Here is a 25,470-nt window from a genome sequence, read left to right as displayed (position 1 = left end):
CAATAATATAACAGATCCGTTGTTCAATTCAATTTTATGACCATTAAAATAGCATAATCCATTAAATCCGATACACGAAATGTATTTTATACATGAACAAAACCAAATTTAAATTAAGAACTGTGTGACACCTGCACCTCAAAGCACACCCTATTTGTTCCCTCTTTCTCATGAGGGAAACTGTTTCGTTAAATAAAAGTGAAATAATTATGGTTTGAAATAAATACAAAGATCTGTTATTAAATTCCATTGGGTACTCAAGCTGATGGTTCATATCAAATCTGATCCTACTACTTCATCAACTCTTGGTGCAGGTGATTGGTTGCTGTCACTTCAGCAGCCAATGTACTTGCTTCTCAACATGCCTCACTGTTGTTTGCATTTTTGGATTCCTCCTTCAACCCAACCTGTGTGTAGATTTGCTTTGGAGGTTACAGGAATGTTATGTTTGCAGCAGTGTGTTATATTCTCTGACAGCATATCTGTGAATACGCTGGAAGTAGCAAGCCCCTAAGTACTTGCTCTGTGCCGATAATTAAAGCAGCATCAGTGTAGCAGACCTATGCTGCCAAAAACAAACACATAAACATAACTATATACCTATTTATTACCAAACTAAATATCTTAGAGAGTTGTCAAGACATAATGGGCTCTATTTTAATGATCTAGGTCAGGGGTGGGGAACCTTTTTTTCTATCAAGGGCCATTTACATTTTTGTAACATTGTTTAGGGGCCATACTAAATTATAGGGCTGCTCGATTATGGGAAAAATCATAATCGCAATTATTTTGGTCATAATTGTAATCACGATTATTCAAAACGATTATCAGTTGAAGTTCCTGTGAATTTAGTTTTTTTATATATAAATATTTCCCAAATTATGTTTAACAGAGGAATTTTTCACAGTATTTCCAATAATATTTTTTCTTCAGGAGAAAGGCTTATTTGTTTTATTTCAGCAAGAATAAAAGCAGTTCTTAATATTTTAAAACCTATTTTAAGGTCAATATTATTAGCCCCTTTAAGCAATATATATTTTTGATTGTCTGCAGAAGAAACTACTGTTATACAATGACTTTAATTACACTAATTAAGCCTTTGAATGTCAATTTAAGCTGAATACTAGTATCTTGAAAAATATCTAGTAAAATATAATGTACGTCATCATAGCAAAGATAAAATAAATCAGTTATTAGAAATGAGTTATTAAATCAGTTATGTTTAGAAATGGGTTCAAAATATATCTTTCCATTAAACAGAAATTGGGGGAAAGGGTCGCTAATAATTCAGGAGGGCAAATAAATCTTTATATATGCACAGTTATTTCCTCCCTGTAAATAAGAAAAGGGAAATAAATACAATAGAATAAAAATATGAAACAAACTGTGCTTTAAGCATCTTCACTGTAAGAAAAAAACTTCAGCTACAAAGTCCTTCAGTCAAGAGCAGTGAGTGATTTTCTCCTTTCATTGTTTGATTATTAATAAAGACAGTCAGCAGCAGGGATATTGCACGCTGTCTCTTTAAGGATAGTGCAGCTCTGATATGGTTTCTCTTTTACATGTCTTTTGATTCTCACCTTGTTTATTAGACAAATGAAGGTTAATATAAATAATCACTTAACACTGCGCTCTGACAGAAATGTGCATGTATTTGACCATTAAATCGCACACATTAAGATGGCGTTAGATGTGTGTGCTCTGCTTGTCTCCGAGGCTAAGAGCGCGCAATCACACACAAGCATGCCATGCGGTCTCGTTCGCGCTATTAAAAATATGAATATTCGAACGTACATCAATGAATAATGCACATCCCGTGCTGCAAACGTTACATTACAGCACATGTTTTTAGTCCTTTTCATGTGAAACTGAGTTTTGCAGAGCAACAAATGTGTACAGTTGTCACTTTCTATCCAGAAATTTATTTTATTTTTTTTTCCTGCGGGGTGATTTTGAATTGATCAAATGGTCTTGCGGGTTGCATACAGCCCAGAGGCCGGACATTCCCCACCCCTGATCAAGGTGAAAGCACATGGTTCAAAAGCATTAAAGGCGTATCCGAATCAAATTTTGCTGTTTTAAGGATGAAAAAATACATTTTGCGCCCCAGCGCATGGTCTAACAGGGTTGTGCTAATTCTCTTAATGGGTGTGTTTTGAGCATAACGTGCATTAAACCAATCAGAGTCTCATCTCATGTTCTGTCAGTTGCGTCGTGCTATGGCACGAGGATAAAGAATGATAAACTCTCTGCTTTACTCCTTTACTTTCGTGGAGTAATTTAAAGTCACTCCACCGAAGACATCCATTAGCCAACATATTTAATTTAATTTGTTAAGCGCAAAGATTTGTTCAAAACTATTTCTAAATTCAGTTCTAATTTCCAGCAAACAAATAAATGAACAATATTATTGAAGAGAATTATATCCAAACACACATCCTATTCTTGTCTCATATGATGTATGTCTCCAAAACCCGACAGATGGACAAATCTAAACTCGTTTTTAATAAAACAAATACAAATATGTATATAATAAATAATACTGCAAGATATAAAGGCACGGAGGCAGTGGGTTTAATATTTATGTTGAAAATAATAATTTAAATTTATTTTAATTTTTAAACATTTTAATCCTTTAATTTTTTTTCATTTGTTAAGATATTTGTGTATTGCCGTACATCCTGTGTGTATTAAGCAATGTGTAAGCGTTTGGACGCACAGGCGAAAACTAACATGCTTTGCACTGGACTTTAGACCAGCTTTTAGATGATCAAAGGCGCGGTCTTTTATATTTGCCAACAATGCGCGTTACCACACCTCCTTTCTACTTCGGTACACCCATAAGTCCACAAAGTGGCTCAAATGGATTTGCTATTTAAATGACGTGGTGCAAAATATGAAAATTATGGTTGCGCTGGTCTGAAAATAGCAACAAATCATGCAAAACATGTCTAGGCCCCAATGTTTTATCTGCATGACCAAAATTACAGGAATAGCCCATCTTAAACTCTTTTCACTGTTAGGGACAAAATCGTTCATTGTACTGGTACGTATCAGTTATTTGTGAACAATGAGCAAAAAACAGGCTTTCCAAACTTGCTCTTCTCAGCACTAAAAACTACAATGCATGTCAGATAGGTATTTCAGATATGATCAACTTTGTGCTGGAAACTGATTAATGATAGAGAAGTTATGCTTATTGGATTCTTTCACAAGCTTGTTATGGGTAGTTTAAATCTAAGACTCTTGTTGGGGGCCTACACAGTTTGTGCTACACCAATGGTGGTTTCCAAAACTTAGTTGCAAGCCAAACCCCTATGGACATATTTACTCAAAGCACCCTATGCCCTGTGAGTTTAAGCAAAACTATGGGCAATACCGAAATATGATGACATCACTATGAACAGTTGAAAATAGAAGATACAGACCTCTGAACTTGGCGTGGGTTTTAAACTCAATCACCAGTCGTCCGTCATCCTTAATGAAGATCCGAATGATCTGTAATCTGGCCGAAAGCACGCTGTCTGTCTGAATGCCTGGTAGGAAAGAAAACGATCATCAGCAATCAGTCAACATTAAGAAAGCAAGATGATGACAATACAATACACAACACAGATTGAGCTGGAATATGTCCTCGGGTCAGGTTATTAAACTACGTGTACCTGTTCTCCATAAGACAGTGTCGTAGAAGAAGGAGAACTCCATTTCTGTGTGGTGCTCCAGAGACGCCCATCCACGAGGAGCCGTCACGTAGATGTAGGACACATAGAGCGGAACCTGGACTGTCAGGAAGGACTGAGCCGAGTCTCTGACCTACAAATTAAAATTGAATACAGCCACACACACATTTAAATGGAGTATGGACTAAATCTGCCACATCAGATTTAGTTTAGATAAGAATACAGTGCTCTCTACTAATACTGCCATGCCTAAATGTTTTAATTGTTTTACTTTTTGATCTTGTGCTTAACGAGGTGGCGCGGTGGTTTTGCATGTTCTCCCTGTGTTGTCGTGGGTTTCCTCCAGAGGGTCTAGTTTCCCACACAAGTCCAAAAATATGCACTAAAGGTGAATTTGGTTAGCTAAATAAACTGGCCATAGAATGTGTGTGAATGAGAGTGTACGGTTGTTTCCCAGTGATGCGTAAAACATATGCTGGATAAGTTGATAACCCCTGATTAATAAAGAGACTGAGCTAAAAAGACAATGAATGAATGAATAAATGCATCTTGTACATGAATCATTTACAAAAAATGCTTTGATTGAGAACAAACAACTGCAAACACAACAGTTTTTATCAAAAAAACAAATATTTTTGTAAAGTTTTTGTGGGTATTTTGGCAATTCTATAAATTCGTTAAAAAAGGTATTTTTGAAGTTTATTCTCATGGAAATGCGACATTTTTGCTGCACCATGGTAACTAAAAACAGGAAATTGATAAACGAAGGTGTCCTGGATCACTGGGGTAAAAATACAGTTTCACAAGATGAATAGCTCTATTTGTCTAACATTATTCAGGTAGAGTAATAACAATGCAACAAAAGATTTCTGATTTCTTGTCAAAATATTGGAAAAAAATCTTAGACCATAAATAATATTGTATTATATTCACCTTCAGAAGACATAACTGAAAAATAAGAGTTTTGCCTCAAAACAAGAAAATCATCTGCCATTAGATTAAGTAAAATAATCTTGTTTTGCTTTGAAATGTAGATATTTGGACTAGAAACAAGACAAAAATTATTTTGCATACATTGTAAAAATAGTTAAATATGAGTTTTTGTAGCCAAATGTTTTGAGACCTTTTGAAATGCTTAGTCACAGGTCATAAAAACACACGCAATTGATAAACCTTCACTCTGTTATGGTTTAACTTAGCAGTGACCCATTGTATATCTTGCCATGTGACTATTGCCGATGCGCACCTTATAATATAGATGCAAAAACAACACATTTTGCAGCCATAATTTGAGAGAGCTGTCATTTGTAAAGGTTTTCAAAAGCAAAGTGGACATTCAGAAGTTCATTCAATCAATCCCACAATGCCCCATAATAAAAAGTGACTTTAAATACAATTAAATTCAAGCTAAATATTGCAAGTAAATATTGCAAACAAGTAAATTAAAAAAAAAAACTATTTTTTGCTTCTCTTGATTTTCCCCCCTTTTTTAAATTTGCATTTAATATTTTTCTATAACATAAATTCGGGTGTATTCGTTTTTGGACCGTTATCGTAAGTTGTTTTGTTAGATAAGCTCTATATTTGGCTTCAGTACTGACTAATCTAATGTATATGCACAAATATAATATTGCATAGCTTCCTATTAAAAATATGAATTGAAAAGATTTGTTTGTGAGGGGTGTACGCATATATGCGGAGCACTGCACTACCAATATACACAATGGTTAGAGAATACATATAATGCACTGTTTGTGCACTAAATGAATTTCCACATCTAACCACAAGATGGCTTCCACAGTGGAATCCTATCAGTGTAAGTTTCAAAATTAATTAGCAATGTAAGTTTTCCGAATAAATAAGGGAACAACTCCGGAAAATAGCTTTTGTTAATTGTAATGTATGAAATAACTTTAACAGGGTCTGACCAGGAAATCTAATCCACCTTAGGGATTTATTTATTCATTCATGCATTCATTTTCTTGTCAGCTTAGTCCCTTTATTAATCCAGGGTCACCACAGCAGAATGAACCGCCAACTTATCTAGCAAGTTTTTACGCAGCGGATGCCCTTCCAGCCGCAACCCATCTCTGGGAAACATCCACACACACTCATACACTATGGACAATTTAGCCTACCCAATTCACCTGTACCGCATGTCTTTGTACTGTGGGGGAAACCAGAGCACCCGGAGGAAACCCACGCGAACGCAGGGAGAACATGCAAACTTCACACAGAAACACCATCTGAGCCGAGGTTCGAACCAGCGACCTTCTTGCTGTGAGGCGACAGCACTACCTACTGCGCCACTACGTCACCCTTAGGGATTTATTTAAAAAGAAAAGCACAAACAAAACAGCATCTCTTCTGGAGTCACTCGCTCATTTTCATTCACTCCTTTAAGTGGACTATATTAGTGGATTAATGTGGGTAATAGTGAATGAGGGTATAAAGGGCAATTTCAGATACAACCAATGATCACAATGGATAAAACCAAAAAACAAAACTGTAATTTATTGCAAAATGCTGTTAAGCTTCATAATATGGGAATCTGCAATAACACAATAGCAAAAACACTCAGATATTAAGAAATACAATCAACTGGAAGTGTTATCAATCAGTGTGCAAAAGTATGTTATCATCTTTTTAATACAATGTTAGGAAGATGTTAGAGTGGCTAAAAAATCTCCACCAATCACAAAGAATTGCAGAAGTTAGTTAGGTCTAAATATCAAATTTGCAATAAAGTGTTTAAAAAATACTTTTAACCTTATCCAACAAACTCAAGTGTCTTTTTGGTTAATATTCGGAGCAAAAGATCAAAATGTTAAACAACAAAGACACATTTTTACAGCTTTCTTTGCTCATACATGCCGATGGGTTCAGTATTAGTGGAGAGCACTGTATTTATGATGGGATGCATTCATACTAACCTGAAAGTCGGCAGTTACTGATCCTCCGCAAACATCTATAAGCTCTGTCATATCATAATACGCATCGAATGTCCAGATGCAGCTCTTCAGATTGAGATGCTTGTACAGCTGTATGGTTCTGGGTTCTCGAACATTGGGGTTGAACTGATATGGCCGGTCATATCCAGGACCCAGGGATATGCTGTCATATGATACGTCATCCAAGAAGCCGGTCTCTGGGGGGAGAATCAATGTTTTTCCAGGTTGAAAAGATTAAAAAAATTAGGACAAATATGTTTAGATCCAAAAGTTTAAAAAATGCTATTAATTCAGGTAAATATCCACCTTATTTTTCAAGGAATAGGTGAACTATTTAAGGTGAAGACTTCCAACTCAATATGCGTTTTATGTAGAAATAACTACAAAACTAAAGGCACGTTCACTAAAAATGATAACTATAACAACAATGATTTATTTTTTGGAATATATACACACTCTTTTTCTAACATTCAGTATTAGGATTATAGTATTGTGAGTTCAATATGGAGATATGTAGAAAATCGAGTGTATAATTGGACCCCTAATAATGACTTGGATCTAAATTTTCATTTTAAAACCTACCATAACTTAGATTTTTCTAAACTTACAATTAAAACTCTAAAGAATCATGATTTACATTTAAAATCATTCTAAACAAATTGAAGTAATATGATAAAAGCATTTTCTTTTGATTTGAATGATGTGTAACAAACTTTTAGTACAAATGAACGGAGATGAAGCTGGTGCATAAAGAAGGCTTATATTTAAAATAGTGTGGACAAGATCTGGAGCTGCGGCCTCTTTATCCGCTTGTTAAGTGCTGACGTGTTTGTGACGTATGTATACTGTTTCCGGGTCCAAGCCGCCATTCATTTGAGTGGAGAAATCATGCGTTTATGATCACGTTTTATTCCTATCACACATTAAAGTTAATTTTATATAAAATCATAGTGTACACAACAATCCCTGGGCTTGCTGCATAACAAATACCAAAATTTTAACAATTTATAAAAAAATAATCACTTGCTGGCCATCGGATATTAGGCATGCACATATATATATATATATATATATATATATATATATATATATATATATATATATATATATATATATATATATATATATATATATATATATATATATATATACATACATAAATATATATACATATACTGCGATCGTGATTTTCGAAAGCCTTAAATCGCTTTGTAAACGTTTATTATTACCATTTCATGAGTCTCCCTATTCAGTTGAATAGAGCACTTGGACCCGGAAGCCGCTTCGTGTGACGTCACACTTAACAAGCGGATTGATCTGATCTGATCCAATAAAGTGGGTGGGTTCTCTTACCAGAGATACCCTGCAGGTCTTTAAGTGTGACCAGGTTGGAGCAGACATGTTGCTGACGGTAAATGGACTCAGAGAGCAGGAAGTGCAGGTTATGCAGAGGCATGGTGGACACCAGTGGAAGCATCCCATCCTGATGGGGAATCTGAACTGAAATGTGGATCCTGTTGAGATAAAACACACTTAACACTTTATAATTTTTCATTCTTTCAAGTTTCAAATATCTCCATTTTAACAAAACAAAACTTTGATGATTAAAATATTGATGATAAAATCATTTCAGTTTCGTTTTAGTTTCAATCGTTTTAGTTTCAATATACTGTACATGACATCAATTATAGACTAATAACAAATTGATTTAAACAAATTAGCAAAGAAAAACTAAATGAATGAATGCAGCACCATAATGACAAGTAAAAAAGTATTGACATTTCACATGGAAAACATACATAGAGTGGATTTGTTCTCGTTTACACCAGAGATTGTATTTTTTATGAAGGTTACATCTTTTTGGATTTACACAAGAAGCTGATGATGTTGTTTTATAAAGCTTTTCTTGAAAGCATTGTAAGACATGTTATCACAGTGTGGTTTGGTAACCTATCTGTACAGTGTAAATCTAAGTTGATGCATCTCTTGAAGACAGGATGGAAAATTGTTGGACATGATGAATAATTTAATCCTCAAGTTTTATATGAGAATTGTGTCCTTAATCAGGTGGATTTAAAAAATGATTCTGAAAGATCAAGTTTCCACATTATGAATGGTTTCCCTCTTGTAGGAGATATAGAGTCCCTAAGTGTAGGTTGAACCGATATAAGGAGACCTTTCTACCAGTTTCAGTGGGTTTACTTAACAAGAGTTTATCTTAATAAGAATTATAATTATTATAACTGCTCTATTTTGTATTGTTTTTGTTGTTTGTTTTTATAGAAAGTCTGCAGCAATATGGTGATGCCCATAACAAATTTCCTGTCAAGTTTTACTACTACTTCTACTACTACTACTACTACATAACTTCATATTTAGTGTCACTTTAACACAGTTGAATGGGGGTTCTTCATATATGGATCTGTAGCATTTAAAAGCTTGAACAGCCTCATTTATATCACAAAAAACACAAATAATCATCTCACATCCCATGTAATTACCCAGTCAGTGCATGCATGTCAGTAAAACAATAACAATTTGGAGATAGCATTCAATTTAACTCACACTATCCTTTCAATGTCCACAGCTTGTTAGTTAAATACACTAATGAATTTATATGCATGGCATTAACCTACACATCCAATACATTACTTAACCTGTTAGTGATCTTTGTTACAAACAATCATACCAAACTGTCATTTTTAGCTACCATTACTCAGCCTCTCATTTTTCAACATATCATTTTCTTCTTTGAAGTACTCAACATAGGTTGGGAAATAGTTTTGGATCTGCAGTTGTCTAACACTGTTTATTTGTCTTGTTCCTTCAAACGTATAAATTCATTTTGATCTTGCTTAGCCCAGAGGCAAAATAAAAAAAAATGATGCAGTACTCGGCAAACCTTACAGCTGCATTTCAGTCGAAGTATGATTTTAATTCCTCCTCCTCACAACTCTACTGGGATCTGTCTGGAATAAAAGTCGTCTACCCTCAATCATTTGCCTACACAAAAGTGTCCCTTTACCTGTTTGGATGCTCTTTGTGTTTGACATCCAGGTATTTTAGAGTGGCGATAAAGGACTGGGCTTGGAAGCCTCGAGCGGTCCCTGTGGTGACTGGAGTGTGGCATATTGATCCCTCAGTGCCAATGGTGACAATGTTGCTCCTCAGTGGAGTTCCCAGGTGTCCGGCTTTATCTCTGGCTTGGGCTACACAGCGCACATGGAAGCGCCTGCTGAAATAAATGCTGTCCAGGACCTGTGGAGGAAAAGCATTTATTTACTGGATTCCCTATAACTCAAAGATGGCTTCCAGATCAAAATAACATGACTCCAGACACTCAAACACTAAGTCCTTTACATCCTCTTCTGCTTCAACAGCTAAACATATTGAATATCAACGAGCATCAGGAAACCCATAGTCCTTGTGTGTTGTTCAAAATTACAACCCTTTGATTATGCTCAGGATGAAAACATTCACTGAATTGAACTGCTGTAAAAATGTAGCAGATAAATATTTGTTTCAGTTTTTGTTGGCATAAATCTGTTAATCAGCATCAGTCAGTCCTGATCAAAACTAATAAATGTTTTTTTTTTTGACTTTCGTTACCAATTTCATCAAGTCACTGATTTGGGAGGAAACGCTTATTTTTAATATCAACGGTAATTGTGGATTGTTAGTTTTTGTGCAGCATTAAATTTAGATTTTTTTCTCCCTCATTCTCTGTTTGTTGCTGTTTTTGCCCCATTGACATCTATTATAAAGACATGTTTTGATTGCAAAGCCATGACATATATAATTATGCATTCTTGATAGTTGGGGGTTTTCCATGTTGGGAAAAGGTAAAATGTGTAATTTTTACAATAGGAAAACCACCACCAGAAATCAAAGATTCATAATTATGTGGTGACATGGCTTTGCAATTAAAAAAGTTGTTATAATGGAAGTGAAAGAGGCCACAAACATAACAAAAGTGTAGTAAATTTGCCCACAGTAGGTTGTTGAGTATTTGAATAATTTCAAAGCATTTTCCCAAAGTAAGTTTCAAAATAGTTTTTTTTCCCATCAAAAATCATTCCATTTGCTGAAACAGAGAAAGTTGTGACTCGGCAGCACCCCATAGTGGATGAAAATGTCCCCAACATAGCACAAGGGTTCAAATTCAAGTGGAAGTAAACAGTTAAGGAGGAAATGTGTTAAAGTGATAGCAGTCACTAGCATTAATCAAAACAGTTAAAAACCACCTTTAGACCTAGCTAAATAATGTTCATAAATATATAACCTTTATTTTAACCATCCACAGGTTTCAAACCTGATTAAGTTTACTTCTCTGCTTATCACTAAGAAATGTTTTAAATAATATCTGAAACCATTAACATTTATACTATTTTTCTTACCAACTATGAAAAAATTGGCTTCCATTATTCTTCAAAATACCTTTATTTGTGTTCAGCAGAAATAAGGTAACTCATTAAGCATTAGAACCACTTGCAAATAAGTACATTTTAATTTGTGGGTGAACTTTTCCTTAAATCACTTATAAATTGTTTATTACTGACAGTTCTGTCTTTTAGTTAGGTTATAAGTGTCTTCTTAAATAGTAAAATTAGAATGTGAAAATGGTAAATTTACCATATTTATTCTGTATTATTATCATCATTGAGGCGATTAAACATTGTTTAAGTAAAATATATGTTCATTATGTTGAAGTGAAACAATTTTAGCATTGAGCTATGCTTGGGGTTAAATCTCTGGTAAATGTGTAAATTAAGACATACTTTAAAGTAAATATTGCAATTTTAATGATCTGATAATATTTCCCCTTGGTATTGGATATGTTATTGAGTAGTGAAGTATCATTTTAAAATTCCAGTATCATGACAAAACTCATTTATATAACATTTGATTGTTAAATGTAATAGACATAAAAAGAGTAATATATAGTTACTGCTTTTTTGTTAACAAGTCACTTTAGTTACCATAACTAATAATAATAATTCCATACAGTTAGATAGCGATTTTCTGGACACTCAAAGCGCTTTACACAATGTAGGTGGGGATGTGGGGGGGACTCCTCATCCACCACCAGTGTGCAGCATCCACCTGGATGACACGATGGTAGTCATATTGCGCCAGACCACATACCACACACCAGCTGATTGGTGGAGAGGAGAGTGATGACACCAATTAGCAAATTAGCCAGTTAGCAAATTTGGCCAGGATGCCAGGGTGAAACCCCTATTCTTTTCGATGGATATCCTGGGATTTTTTACCAACCACAGAGCATCAGGACATCGATTTAACGTCTCATCCGAAAGACGGCATTTACTGAGCAGTATAGAGTCCCGGTTGGGCACGCCCTGCTGGCCTCACTAACACTTGAATTTAAACAAATAAAAAAATAAGTTGAACATTACTAAATTAAATTTTTTGTAAAAATTGAACACATGTTAACATATTTTTTTCAAGTGTACACTGTAAAAAATGCAGGGTTCAACACATCTCATTCAGGTTGTCCCAACACAAATCAATTAAATAAAGGTTATTGGTTTTGACAAATTGTCACCTTGGAATTATAAGGTTCTATCTGTGTTCTGAATGATTTTGACATATTGAGCTTCAAAGTTTTTGCATTCCATAGCAAACAGTATGTGTGTAACATTTGTTTTTAAATAAAAAGTCTTAAAATGTAAACAACTTATAAATAAACATCCCATAATATAAATAAGTTGTCATTTAATAAGAATGTCAATAACTCAATATTGACAAAAATGTCAGATAGAACCTTATATTTCTAAGTTGACAAAATTTACGTGGATTAAACATAAAACATTAAAGTTTACCCACATCTCAAAAATTGTGTTTAGCTCACTGTAAATAAGTATTTTTATTAATTATTTTTTTTGAGTGTATGAGACGAACCATGTGGTTGATTGTGGTGTAGGGTGTGTTGTCGGTCACAGTCTCGAAGGGAGATCTTGCTCCGCTGGTGTCTGTAGGAGTTGCCACCTCCCAGCTGAAGTGTAGAGAAGTCTGGTTGATGCCTGCCTCCTCACAGCGCTCCTTCATGACGGAGTATTTGGGGTAGTGGGGGTCACAGGGGGTCACACACACCAGCGGATATCCAGGAGACGGAGACTTCTTGCTGCCCTCTTTAGTGACCTCCTGAACGTAGTCATAATCTGATAGAGACACCACCTGTGAGCAAAACAAAAAGAACACATGAGATCACATTTAAACAACATGGTGAGACATTTCACAACTCTCATGTGCTTTTAAAATGATTTAGGAGTACTGAAGATGAACATTTTTTGATTATTTTGTATTAGTATTTTTTATTAGATGTGAAAAAGTTGATGTTATAATACAATAAAAATCTCATGAAAGTCATGTTTGTAATCCAATTTGTATGCTAATGTCTCAAAAGTATAAAATGACATCACTAAAAATTTTACTTTCACATAACACACATGCTAATTTTACTTAATTCCAACATAAACTAAGAGCAAAAAATATAAATGAAATATAAAGTATTTCTTGTTTTTTCTAGTGTACGATTCTTACAATGGGTGGAGCTGGAAGGATAAGACTTCCTGCAGCCTCCTGATCCAGAATAGTGACTGTTGCAATGGTGATCTCTCCAAGAACAGCTTCAACTGGGTCGTCAGGACCAAGGACCAAAGAGAAAGACTCATGCCACTCTCTGTCCTCATTGGACAGAATCTCCACCTTAAACATGATGTGGTCCACACCTTTTCAACACATTAGTCATAGATTAGAACAAAGCTCTTGTTTACAAATGTAAAATAAATGAAAGTAAATCAACACAACTTACCAGGGCTGTACTTTAGCACTCGACTCTTTGGGTTATAGTCCACACCTGACTGGGCCGATCCATCCCTCGTGCTGCATCGAATTTTGGAGGTGCGGTCGAGGTCTCCTTTACGAATTACCTTGATATTCAAAACCTCAATGCCATCGGGACCAGGTGGCTCACGAACTTGATATGTGGCTTGTTCAAACTCGATCGTAGGTGCTGAAAAGCAGGACATGCACTGTTTTTACATTCATATGTTTAATGAAAATTGACTTTCAATCTATTCAGGCTATATGTTTGAAGACTTCAAATGCAAAAGTCTATCTGAAATTTCCCTCTAAAATTTAGCATTTCTGTAAGAGTCCTGTGTCTTGAATCATTTATTTCACTTTTATGGCCATTGATATTTTTTTTTTCATTATTGACTTTAAATTGAAATAACTGCATAGAAACATGAGCATAAGAAAAATTCTCATTTTAGAACATTTCAGATAGCACTTACAAGCTTTTGCATCTGAACTCTTCCTTTTATCTCTGTTATTCCTACACCCCATGATGCTTTGTGTGAATTATGGCAGTAACTTGCATTAAACTGTAAACAATCATTATGGGTGTCTTAAATAATACTGTAATTAGGGACAACAAAGAAAAAAAAATATCTGAAAAAACAAAAATGGCAATTCAAAAGAGCGGTAACTCTTTACAATAAGGTTCATTAGTTAATGCAATTACTAACATGAACTAATCATGAACATCACATGTACAGCCTTTATTAATCATAATTGAACATTTACTAATGCATTATTAACATCCAAGTCCATGCTTGTTAACATTAGTTAATGCACCATGAGTTAACATGAACTAACAATGAACTACTGTATTTTCATTAACTAACGTTAACTGACATGAACAAATACAGAAGTAAATGTATTGTTCATTGTTTGTTCATGTTAGTAAATGCATTAATTAACATTAACTAATGAACCTTATTGTAAAGTGTGACCAAAAGAGCTTTGGCCACAGATTTGCTTTTGTTTTAATGATAAAAAGGCACAATGCTTAACAGTCAGTTTTTAATATGGATATAGATCATTTGTAGTAGGGCTGCACAATATTGTAAAAATATGACACTGCGATATTTTATTATGCTGTGATTTATATTGCGATATGTATACAATGACCTGAAGATGACCTGAATAACTTTATTTAGAATGAAATCATTAACTTTGATTGATTGGAAATATTGTGTAAAGGAGTGATTCAATGAAATTGCAAGAATAAATAAATAAGATAAAAGTGAAATAAGTAGGCAGATATTCAGGTGAAGTAATACGATAAGACATTATCATGATATTTTGCCCCTGATAATGATAGATCACAATATCAGCGATATATCACAAGAAAACCATCCACAATGTATTATGATATTTGGAAATAAAGATGTAAAAATGCCCCAAAAAGTTACAAGATGTATTTCTTTTATTAACATCCCCTACAGTCCTCAGCATATATGCAAACACCCCTCCCAAGTCTTTCTTTTAAATTAATATTTTTAATAGGAAGCTATACAATATTATATTTGGGCATATACATTTGATTAGTCATTACTGAAGCCAAAGCTGGAGCTTATCTACTAAAACAACTTACGATAACAGTCCAAAAACCAGTACACCCAAATGTATATGTATTATATATTAAATACAAAAAAAAAAAAAAGTAAAAATAAAGAGAAGCAAAAACCTTGAGAAATTTAATTGAAATTTTGACGGTATAAGTTTTTTGTGTGCAATATTTAGCTTGAATTTATTTGTGTTATCTTTCAATTTCTAAATATGTGGCTAAAATATTATTTTTAATAAATATATCTGTTTAATAAATCTGTTTTGTTTAAACACACCAAAATACATTGCCTATACATTGCCTCACTGAGAAATGGATACAAATATTCATTTTCCAAATAGGGTGTGCTCAATTATGCTGAGACCTATATATTTCTTAGAATTACAACAATGTTGTATGTTCGATCCGCCATAATGAGAAGCAGCACCTCAAGCATATCTCTATTTTGTCCTGCCCTTATTGAATTATCAAATGTAGTGTGAAGTGTAAACACTGTACACTTTTTATTGCTGATCAACAATAATAATCTCAACTCCACATTGCAGATGCTGTAATGTGACTACTGAGAATGCACACACTGCGATATTAATGCTGAAACAATATATTATGCATCCCATTTGTAGCACAATCTTATTCCACAAAATAATTTGTTCCAGTTTTTTTTTTTTTTTTTGAATGAAAGTTAGAAATAAAGGTACGCGAGCTGTCACTGAAGTGGTACCTTTTCCAAAGGTACACATTTGTACTTGAAGGGTCCATATTGGTACCTCAAATGTATATACTGTATTAGTACCTAAAAAATTTTTTTTTTTTTTACTTTTTAGGTACTAATATGTATTATTGAGGTATTATTATGGAGCTTTAAGGTACACATTTGTACCTTTTGAAAAGGTACAACTCTAGTGACAGCTCACGTGCCTTTATTTCTGAAAGTTTATAACTTTAAACACAGTCAGCATATGCAGACAAATTTGGATAAACGTGAGAATTTGAAGCTGTTGTTGTTGAATGTTCCACAAGTGAAAATGTTAATAAGCATACTTTCATTTTGTGGTTTAGGATTGTGTTGTTTATTAGTACACAACACACTACCTACTCACCATCTTCATCATTTGTGATGGTCACAGTCACAATGTCGTTGACTCCAATCATGGCTCCAATCCAATGGTCACCCTGTGGGCTTCCAAGGTGGACCTGGAACTCCTCTTCAGGCTCAAACACGGAGTCATCCTGGATCAGTACTGTACAATTCTTCACCTGCCGATCAAAATCAAAGCTTTTAAAATGTCTTTGCTTACTATTGTGTATAAAGGTCCCTTGAAGTGCTTTGGAATGAGCTTTTTTTGTATTCAAAATTTGTTTTGATCTAAACTGAAAAAGAGGACAGGTCAGGTCATACAGTAGCTCTTCCCCTTTATATAAAACAGCCAATAGCGTTTAATTTTATCACAGCTTTGCCAGTGAGAGTGGTTGAGATTGCATCAAATGAAAAGGACTTTGAAGGGGGCGGGACATGTTAGATATTATATAGAGCTGGTCAGAAGATTATATAGAGCTGGTCAGATGATAGAGATTGGTCAGAAGATTTGAAAAGAATCTGAAGAGAATGAAGTGATGTCAAAAAATCATTAATCAATTTAGGATCAGAAAACTGCAAGATCCCCAAAGTGACAAACTGCAAACTTTATTGGTTTATATCAGGTTCAAAATGTCCATTTTGTCACGGTTTTATTCGGTCATTAGCTCATACTGTAGATATCCTTAAAACTAGCATACTAATATAAAAAAACTTGATTTTAATTTCTCAGGACCTTTAAACATCAACACAATGTTCACATGAAACCACAGCCATTTCATAAAACACTTTTGTTGACCCATAGTCTGATGTCAAACGTGATTATTAAAGAAAAAAAAATCATACCTTCTCCCCTTTCTGAAAGGTGATTCTCGAATCATCTGCATTTCTCCTCTCCTCAAAGTCATCCATAACCATTGCAGACATTGTGCGGGTGAAACAGCGGACAGAAGACTTATAGGACAGATCTCCTGTCCTAAAAATAGGGATGTGCAGGACGCCATCTTTTTCCTTTACTGTATATGCCAGCTTGTCAAACTGCATGCTTGGGACTGTAAGAAGAAAGCACAGACTCAATAAGTATTTATATAAGTGTCTATATGTGTAACCCTCTGGCCCCTTTGCTTAAGAGTGTGAATTTGAGTGTGTATAGGTGTTTCCCAGTACTGGGTGGCTGCTGGAAGGGCATCCGCTATGTAAAACATATGCTGGATAAATTGGCAGTCCATTTCGCTGTGGCAACCCTGGATTAATAAAGGGACTGCCGAAAGCCAAAAAGAAAATGAATGATGAATGAATGAATGTTTTTGCTTATTATTTAAAATTACTGTAATCTTGGTAATTTTGAGGGGATTTGATCATGTGATTTTACTTTAAAACATTTTAAGCTATTGCTCTGAGTTAGATTTATTTATGTTTGTATTTATTTATTTTTTTATACATTTTTATAGTTAGAACAGTGCCATCTAGAGGTGTTTAAAATGTATAATGTGTACACCAGTATAGCTATAAATATAAATATTTAGTCTTTTAGATTACCCTTGTTTAATTTAAACTCTTACTTTTGTTAGGTTTTGCATTTAGGTCTAATTAATAAAATACAAATCATACGTATATAACTTTTTAATAATCAAATAATGTTTTTTTCTGCATAGTTCTGCACACCAAAACAATATTTTTGTAAGTTTTTCCTCTTTTTTACAGATTTTTTAGTCATTTACTGTTTATTATTTGTGACTGTGAAGTAGCCAATTGTGTCACTGTTTTGTGTGTGTGTGAGAGTGTGTGTATGTTTGTGTTTTGAGATTTCGAATCCAGCCAAAGTTACCAAGTGTCATCCAATGAAGCAAAGAAATGTATATTCTCAACACACAACATTTTCCGTCATTTCTGACTGAAGAGGCCCAAAGGGTTAAATCTCAGTGACTAAAATGATAAGAGAACGCACTGTCTTGAGTGGTGTCAGTGATGTAGACAGAGGCTTCATAGGGTTCAGTCAGGACCGCTCCATTAGCAGAGCTAAGAAACACAATGAAGGATTCTTTCCCTTCTATTGTTGGGTTCTGGATGTCATCCATTATGGTCAAACTGCATGTCTAGAAAAGAGTAAACAATTGAGGCACATGATTTGGTGGAAAAACACCTTAAAATGAGATACAATATAGTTCACAGTATATCAGAACAGTAGTTTGATTTTATTACCTCCTCGGTCTTGCCTGGTTTGAACTCTACTTTTTTGGAGCTGGGGATGTAGTCGACTCCAGGCGTGGCTGAATCTTGTTCTGCAGGACGTGTGGCGCACCACACTGAGGTGACTGATGAAAGGTCACTGCCCTGCCGCAGAACAGGGATTTCAATGGTGCCTGTGGGAGGATATTGCATAGGTGTTGTATTACATACTAAAAAATGCTGAGTATAAACTAACACACAAAAAATTTAGGTTATCAAGGGTGCATTTAACTGATCAAAAGTGTTTTTTTTTTCCAAATAAATGGTACTACTTCATTAAAATAATCTAGAAAAAAATGCTTTGTGTTGTTTCTAGTCCAAAAATCTAAAAATTATTTTCTAGATGACTTTGTTCCCTCCTTTCCTTTACGTTTTTATTTGCTGTCTGCTGTTCTTCTAAAATCTAGGTGTTCTGATAGACTCGCAGAGTTTTTACGAGTAGAACAATCAGGAGAGGATGGGGTTATTTAAGTGCTCCAGTGACGACTCGGACTAGGGGGCGGGGTTCTTTGTCTCTTGACACTGCTCTGTCTTTCTGTGTGCCTGTCCTGTTCTCTGGTTCGCTTTAGTCTTCTTTTTGAGTTGTAGATCTATTAAGAACGTTCAAACTAGATTGCTCAAATCTCTTAAAAGGGAAGTGAAAGTGAAGTACGCCACATGACTTGTATTTTACACACACATAGTTGATTCTCTGTTTAGGTCAAAAGCAGGTGCTACCCTTTGTATGTTTTTTTCCAGCGAGTGGAGTTCAGTGAGGAGCGTGAGACGTCGAAGATGTTTTTTTTCTTCTATTTCAGATTTCTCTTTAGTTATTTAGAGATAGGGAGAGTTTAGGTAGGGGGTGGTTAATTTGTTATTTTCTTTGATTTGACACCGCTGCTTTTCCTTCCCTCTATCAGGTTTTTTTCAATTGATTTCTTGGCTTATTTTGCATTTATTGTACACATTTATAAATATACTTTGGGTAATATTATTTTCTTTCTTTTTTTTATTTTAAATAAAGGGAACCACTTTTTGCCACGTCCGTTGTCTGTGTCAATCAATAACAGTTAACGTCTCAGAGGAATTAAAAAATATATTGTGTTGTCATTATTATGTTTAGCTCTTTTCATTCTCTGAGCCACACGGCGTGTAACAACAAGCAAAAAATATTGCCTTGATTTCAGAATTAATAAGTCAAAACAAGCGGAATATTCTGCCAATGGAGTAGTCAAAATAAACTTATTTCAAAGCGAATACAAGATAAAATTTTGTTTTATTAATTTTTTGTTAATTGTTTATCCAAATAATAACAATGTGAGCAAGCAAAATAAATATTGCAAATTTAGTTTTCACATTGACTTTAAAGTCTAAAACATCAGATTAGAGTTTACTTTTACTGCAGGTAATACTTTACTACATGCTTGTGTGTTGCACTGCTGACTAAATGGCAATATGTCGTACTGTCTCTAGTAAATGTGTAGTTTTTTGCAGCTAAAAAGTGTTCTTGGAGCTTCATATATTTACAGTTGAACCACTAAAGTCACACTGAATATTTTGACATAGTTTTTATTTCTTTTCTGAACTTCATTTAGACCTTTTCTGGTATGTCTCAGGGACCGTTGCTGTTTACAAACGGTCTCTTAGATTTCATATAAATTATCTTCATTTGAGTTCTGAAGATGAACAGGGGTTAGGAATGACATGAGCAAGAATAATTAACAATAGAATTTTCATTTTTGAGTGAACTAATCTTTCAACTTAACTTCAGATAAATATTTTCAATCTCATGATTTACTAAATCAACGACAATTTTTAAAGCAAAAATATGATGCACATGACACACAACTCCACCAACCTGCATCTTCACTGAAGGTGAATGATGCGTTTCCCAGAAACACAGTCGAGGCGTCGTTGGGCCCGTCGATGATGACTTTGGCCACAGAGACATCGCCCATCCTTGCATTATCTGAGGCGTCTGACAGCACCAGCTCAAACTCCTCAGAGAGTTCATACTCGCTGTCATCGATCAGCTTGACGTCACAGGTGGACATGCTCACTCCTGGACCAAAGATGAGTCTGTTGTCGCCACTCATGCCACGGGTCTTGTAGTCTGAGCCGGACTCGAGAGCGTGAAGACTGCTGCCCCGAGCTGATTTAGGCACAGTGTAGCACAGGGCAGAAACTGTGCTGCTGGTGTCACCTAAACCAAACAAAAGAGAGTTTAGAAAAACAATTGAATAAAACACGAAGATGAACCTTAGCCTTAACCTTATTTGACAAGATGACAAATGACTTTTTTAAAAGGGATTTTTTGCACACTGTAAAAAAAAACAAAAACAAAGTTTAAAAGTTAAAATTGAAGGCAACAATATTCAGGACATTTTTGAGTTGACTTAACTTTCAACCCAATTACTTCACTTGACTCGATTTAAGTTGAGTAAACTCAAAAATGTCCTAAAGTTTGTTGCCTTAAAATTTTTATTTGAGTCAACTTTGTTGTACAGTTTAGTACTATTAATTACTTTCAATAAGTATAGTACTATATTTATAGTAGTGTGTGTACATAAACATAAATAAATCCTTTTTTTATTGATTTATATTTATATTATGTTATAGTTGTGCCATGCTAAATGATGCTACATGAAAGCTGAAGGTTAAATATTCAAAAAAAAAAAAAACAGTATTAATTAATAATTATTTTAATGTTATTGCTTATAACAAAAAAGTTATAGATAATATTTAAACTACTTGTTATAAAAATATTTTGGTAAAAAGGTAAATCCCAGTAACTTGCAAATAACATAAACAATGTAAATAAAAAAACTAAATATTTAAATAATTATTACTATAGTACATTGTCTAAATAATTTAATAAACACAATTCTGCCAAAAAAAAAGCTAATGTTTTTTTTATGGCTGATACCATCAAATAGTCAGCTTACATAATACACTGCATAATAACATAATGATATAAACTAATATTTGCTTTAATTTCTAATAAGTAGCAGTGTTTTTAAATTGTATTGTTAATTGACCATTGGTCACACTTTATAACAAGGGTCATTAGTTAATGTTAATTAATGCATTTACTAACATAAACAAACTGTGAACAATACATCTACTACTGTATTTGTTCGTGTTAGTTAACGTTAGTTAATGAAAATACAGTAGTTCATTGTTAGTTCATGTTAACTCATGGTGCATTAACTGAATGTTAATAATGCATTAGTAAATGTTCAATTATGATTAATAAATGCTGTATAAGTGCTGTTCATGATTAGTTCATATTAGTAAATGCATTAACTAATGAACCTTATTGTAAAGTGTTACCTGAGCATTTAGTGGAACCAAATTAAATTAGGAAAAAACATAACTAAATATTTAACATTGACTGATACATTTCAAATTAGGATATGTAATATATAGTATGAAATGTTTTCCTTAATCTTAAAGATTATCTAGTATCTTGGGCATCATTGTCAATAACAAAATGAGTACCACAAAGAATTAAAAAAAAATGTCTCTCTTTTTTTGTTTTTGTTTTCACTGACCTTTTCTCTCAACAGGAGCAAAGATGAAACCAGTGCTCTCATTGACGTGGTAGGTTTTCTTATCAAACTGCAGAGTGGGCTCATCCTCCGTGTCATTGATATTGACTTTAGCTCGGGTCACTGAGCCCAGGAGGGCATACACCGGCATACTCAGCTCCACATTAAAGCTCTCGATGTTCTCAAACACCTGGTCATCGTTGATCACAATGGTGCACACCTTGGTGTCTTCTCTCTCATCAAACTGAACCTGCAGAACCACATTAACAGAGCATTTTATGAGAATGATGTTGATGAGTGCTATTTGATGACAACCAGGCCTCAAGAATCTGCAATACTGTTTTCTTAAAAATATTGCCAGACTACGACATATGCTGTCGATGTTTAATACAGAAATGCTTTTATGAATTTGTGACTAGATTATTGTAGTAAGTTACCAAATAGTTGCCCTGTAGGCCTAATGAATAAACTTCAGCTGGCTCAAAATGCCGCAGATAGAATGTTAACATTGAATACATTATTAAATCCAATTGATTACTTTCAAATCCATGAAAAGCCTAGCTGCCCATTATATGAGAAAGTTCCCGATGCATTGCTTCAAATTAGGAATGTAAGGATTTTATTGATATATGGCATTTGACAGCACCGCATGTAAAACTACTAAGATACACCCTGATTGACTTGTTTAATGGCAAGTCTTAAAGGGTTTAAATATTTTTGAGTATTCAAATAATAGCACTAAAACATACCTGTCCGGCGTATTCAACATAATCCTGCTGTCCGGCCCGAGAGCCCATGCTGGAGGTGGAGGTGGCAGTGCCCTGCTCAGTTCGACACAGCACAATAGCATACTGGTTCAGATTACCAGTCCTCTTCACTGTGACCGCCACCATTCCATCCTTCTCACTCACGTTAAAACTAGCAGGAAAATACATAATTGAGAACAATGTCATTAATTCATGAAGTAAACAGGTTGGTTGCTTCACCTAGTACAAAAAACTGAAGGCAGACGCACCTCTTGTGTTCAAAGCTGATCAGAGACCACTGGATGTGGAACACATTGTCACTGACTATGTTAGGTTTGCTGTCCTTTACAAGGAACTTGAAGTTGTCCATGGTCTCCTGAACATTGTCCTCGCTTAGAACGTATCGGATAAGGCCAAGGTTTATGTCAGCTACCAGACAGAGAAAAGTAAGTGAGATTCTACAACAGAAGAATGTGATGGGGATATACTGTATTTAGTACATAATGACAAGTGAATACAATAGGACTGAAGCTTGTCAGCTTGCACACAATTACATTGTTCGATTACTTGTCAATCCAAACCCAAAAGAAGCACAAATGAAGATGATTGAAGAAGTTTAATCAATGAAGAAGTTTAATCAATCCTAAGACTGTGCTTCCATTGAAAGTCTGTTCACTGTAGAGGCTCATTTAAACATTAGACACTTCTAAACATTCAAAATAAGATCAAAATCACTGTTCCAATGTGAATAAATGGCTAAGTTAAATCTCTTCATCATATCAAATGATCGTGTCTCTTCAGAAGGCTTTGAACTGCTTAGATTAAACTTCTTGATTCATATACAGATAAATTGGTTATGAATGTTTGAATAGGCCGTCAATGGAAGGACAGGATTTCATCATAACATTTTAATTGATGTTATCAGGGCTTGACATTAATACCCGCCAACTTGCCAAATGCAGGTAGATTTCAGCTGTGGCGAGTTAGACAGACCCCCACTAGCCACTTTGGCTGACTGAAAATACTTTAAGTTGCCAAAGTTGCCTTGTCCCTATAGATTAGAATTTTAGTTTAAGACAATGTGTCAATATGCATGCAAATGTGCTCTTAGGATTGAGAAGCAGCAGGATTGATAACTGTTTGCGTGAGCAAAAGAAAGCAGGTGAATACCGAATGAGAGGATGACCAGGTGCATGGTGAGACAGGCGATCCTCACTCACTGACGTTGTGAGCGAGGCACAGCTGATGTAAAGCGCGCCAGTGCTTAAATGCTCCTGTTTCTTTGCGCAAAACTACCGTGCCTGGAAACGCAATTGGTGTGATTATTTCCTTTGAAATAGATCGGAAAAAGGGACACTTGTGTGTCCACAGTCCTGCTGCTTTCAAGAGATCTCTAGATTTTTCGCCTAAAGTTAATCGTGCGCACACGATCATCCTTTCACTGTCCCACTCAGAATGTTTTTCACCTGCTTTCCTTTGCTTATAGTTATTTTCGTTAATATGGTTTAGTTATCCTTTACAATAACATTGCTTTAATAGGAGATTAACTCTCCATTTATGTGTAGTCAACAGGTGATCTGGGACCTTTAGCCAGGACAGACCACTGTCTTTAGCAGGGGTGGCCAACCCTGTTCCTGGAGAGCCACCTTCCTGCAGATTTCAGTTGCAACCCATATCAAACACACCTGCCTGTAATTATCACGTGGTGTTCAGGTCCTAATTAATTGGTTCAGGTGTGTTTGATAAGGGTTGCAACTGAAATCTGCAGGAAGGTGGCTCTCCAGGAACAGGGTAGGCCACCCCTGGTCTATAGTTTTAGATCCATGAGAATATATTTTTTTTAAGTCAACAGTTTTTTATTCTTTAAAGTATGAAGAAAAGTATAAAAGTGAGAGTATAAATATATATGAGTTTAAAAAGTGTATGTACACAGCTACATTTGTTTTGACACATGTTTCTTAATTTTTGGCAAGGAAATCATTAGTTTAATGTGGCCAGAGAAAAAAAAAAAGTAAATCCCCATTGTTGAGATCTAAAAAGTCATGTGAAATAAAAAAATAAAAAAGCTAAATTAATAAGGAGGTATGTGGACATACACAAAATTTAAAAATGAGCTATTTTTAAGTCACATTTATGCATATAAAACATATTTTCCCAACAACAAAATTGTGGCGAGTGAAAATGGCAAGTGGCTAGTAACGTTGTAAAACCACTAGCCACAGTGGCTGGTGGTCAAAAAAGTTAATGTCAAGCCCTGGATGTTATAAAGGTCTTATATGATTGAAATTACATTTTTAGGTAAAAAAGGAGATTAAGAGTGCTAATTCATTCTCAAACATTAAATTCCCCAAAAATGCTCAGCAATCAATATGGAGAAAGGCATCAACACTTGTTTTGGAGAGACATAAGTGGACCAAAGACAGGAAGAACTGCACATCTAATTTATTGCAGATTAAACAGAGGATGTCTCTCTCTGGCTGTTGTCCAGAATTTAGTCACAGAGCTTTTGACTATTCAGTAATGGTGTCAGTAATACCTTGTGTGAAAGAGGTGATAGGTTTGCCAGGATTGAGTTTACTCTCCAGGTAGCCGTGCTTAGCTTCTGTAGTGATTTCATAAGTCAGCTGTCCATCATCTGTGTCTGGATCGATAGTGAGAAGCTCCTTCTTGGAGATCAGATTAGTGGCCTAAAATTACATTTCACAGCAAAACATTATTCAATACTTTGGTTTAAGCGAATTAAATGGTAGAATTCTAATGAAATAGGCTGTAGGAGGCAGATGTGTGCTGTTTGTGATTGCAAAACACTTTTGTAATAATAA

General features: G+C 34.8%; 1 protein-coding gene and 1 long non-coding RNA gene across 2 annotated transcripts in view; one reads left to right on the top strand and one right to left on the bottom strand.

Annotated features, from left to right (window-relative positions):
* The window catches only part of fras1 (Fraser extracellular matrix complex subunit 1), a gene marked incomplete at its 5' end in the record, with an annotated part of 190,295 nt that overhangs the window by 6,422 nt on the left and 158,403 nt on the right, over window positions 1-25,470 (bottom strand). Inside the window, 17 exon segments of the mRNA NM_001130840.1 lie at window positions 3,429-3,536; window positions 3,663-3,813; window positions 6,614-6,828; window positions 7,985-8,145; window positions 9,657-9,889; window positions 12,554-12,829; window positions 13,196-13,383; window positions 13,467-13,667; window positions 16,169-16,325; window positions 16,990-17,195; window positions 18,092-18,239; window positions 18,346-18,506; window positions 20,210-20,554; window positions 21,906-22,152; window positions 22,652-22,820; window positions 22,918-23,077; window positions 25,185-25,335. Coding sequence (NP_001124312.1) covers window positions 3,429-3,536; window positions 3,663-3,813; window positions 6,614-6,828; window positions 7,985-8,145; window positions 9,657-9,889; window positions 12,554-12,829; window positions 13,196-13,383; window positions 13,467-13,667; window positions 16,169-16,325; window positions 16,990-17,195; window positions 18,092-18,239; window positions 18,346-18,506; window positions 20,210-20,554; window positions 21,906-22,152; window positions 22,652-22,820; window positions 22,918-23,077; window positions 25,185-25,335 — 3,277 coding nt within the window.
* Window positions 6,250-8,125, top strand: LOC147844078 (uncharacterized). Its single transcript, XR_015491516.1, has 2 exons — window positions 6,250-7,443; window positions 7,940-8,125. It is a non-coding gene; the product is annotated as an uncharacterized LOC147844078 (long non-coding RNA).

This window comes from Danio rerio, chromosome 5, assembly GCF_052040795.2.
Source record: "Danio rerio strain M-AB ecotype USA chromosome 5, GRCz13ab, whole genome shotgun sequence".
NCBI lineage: Eukaryota > Metazoa > Chordata > Actinopteri > Cypriniformes > Danionidae > Danio > Danio rerio.
Note: the sequence above shows the minus strand (reverse complement) of the source record. Positions and strands in the feature narration are given on the sequence as shown.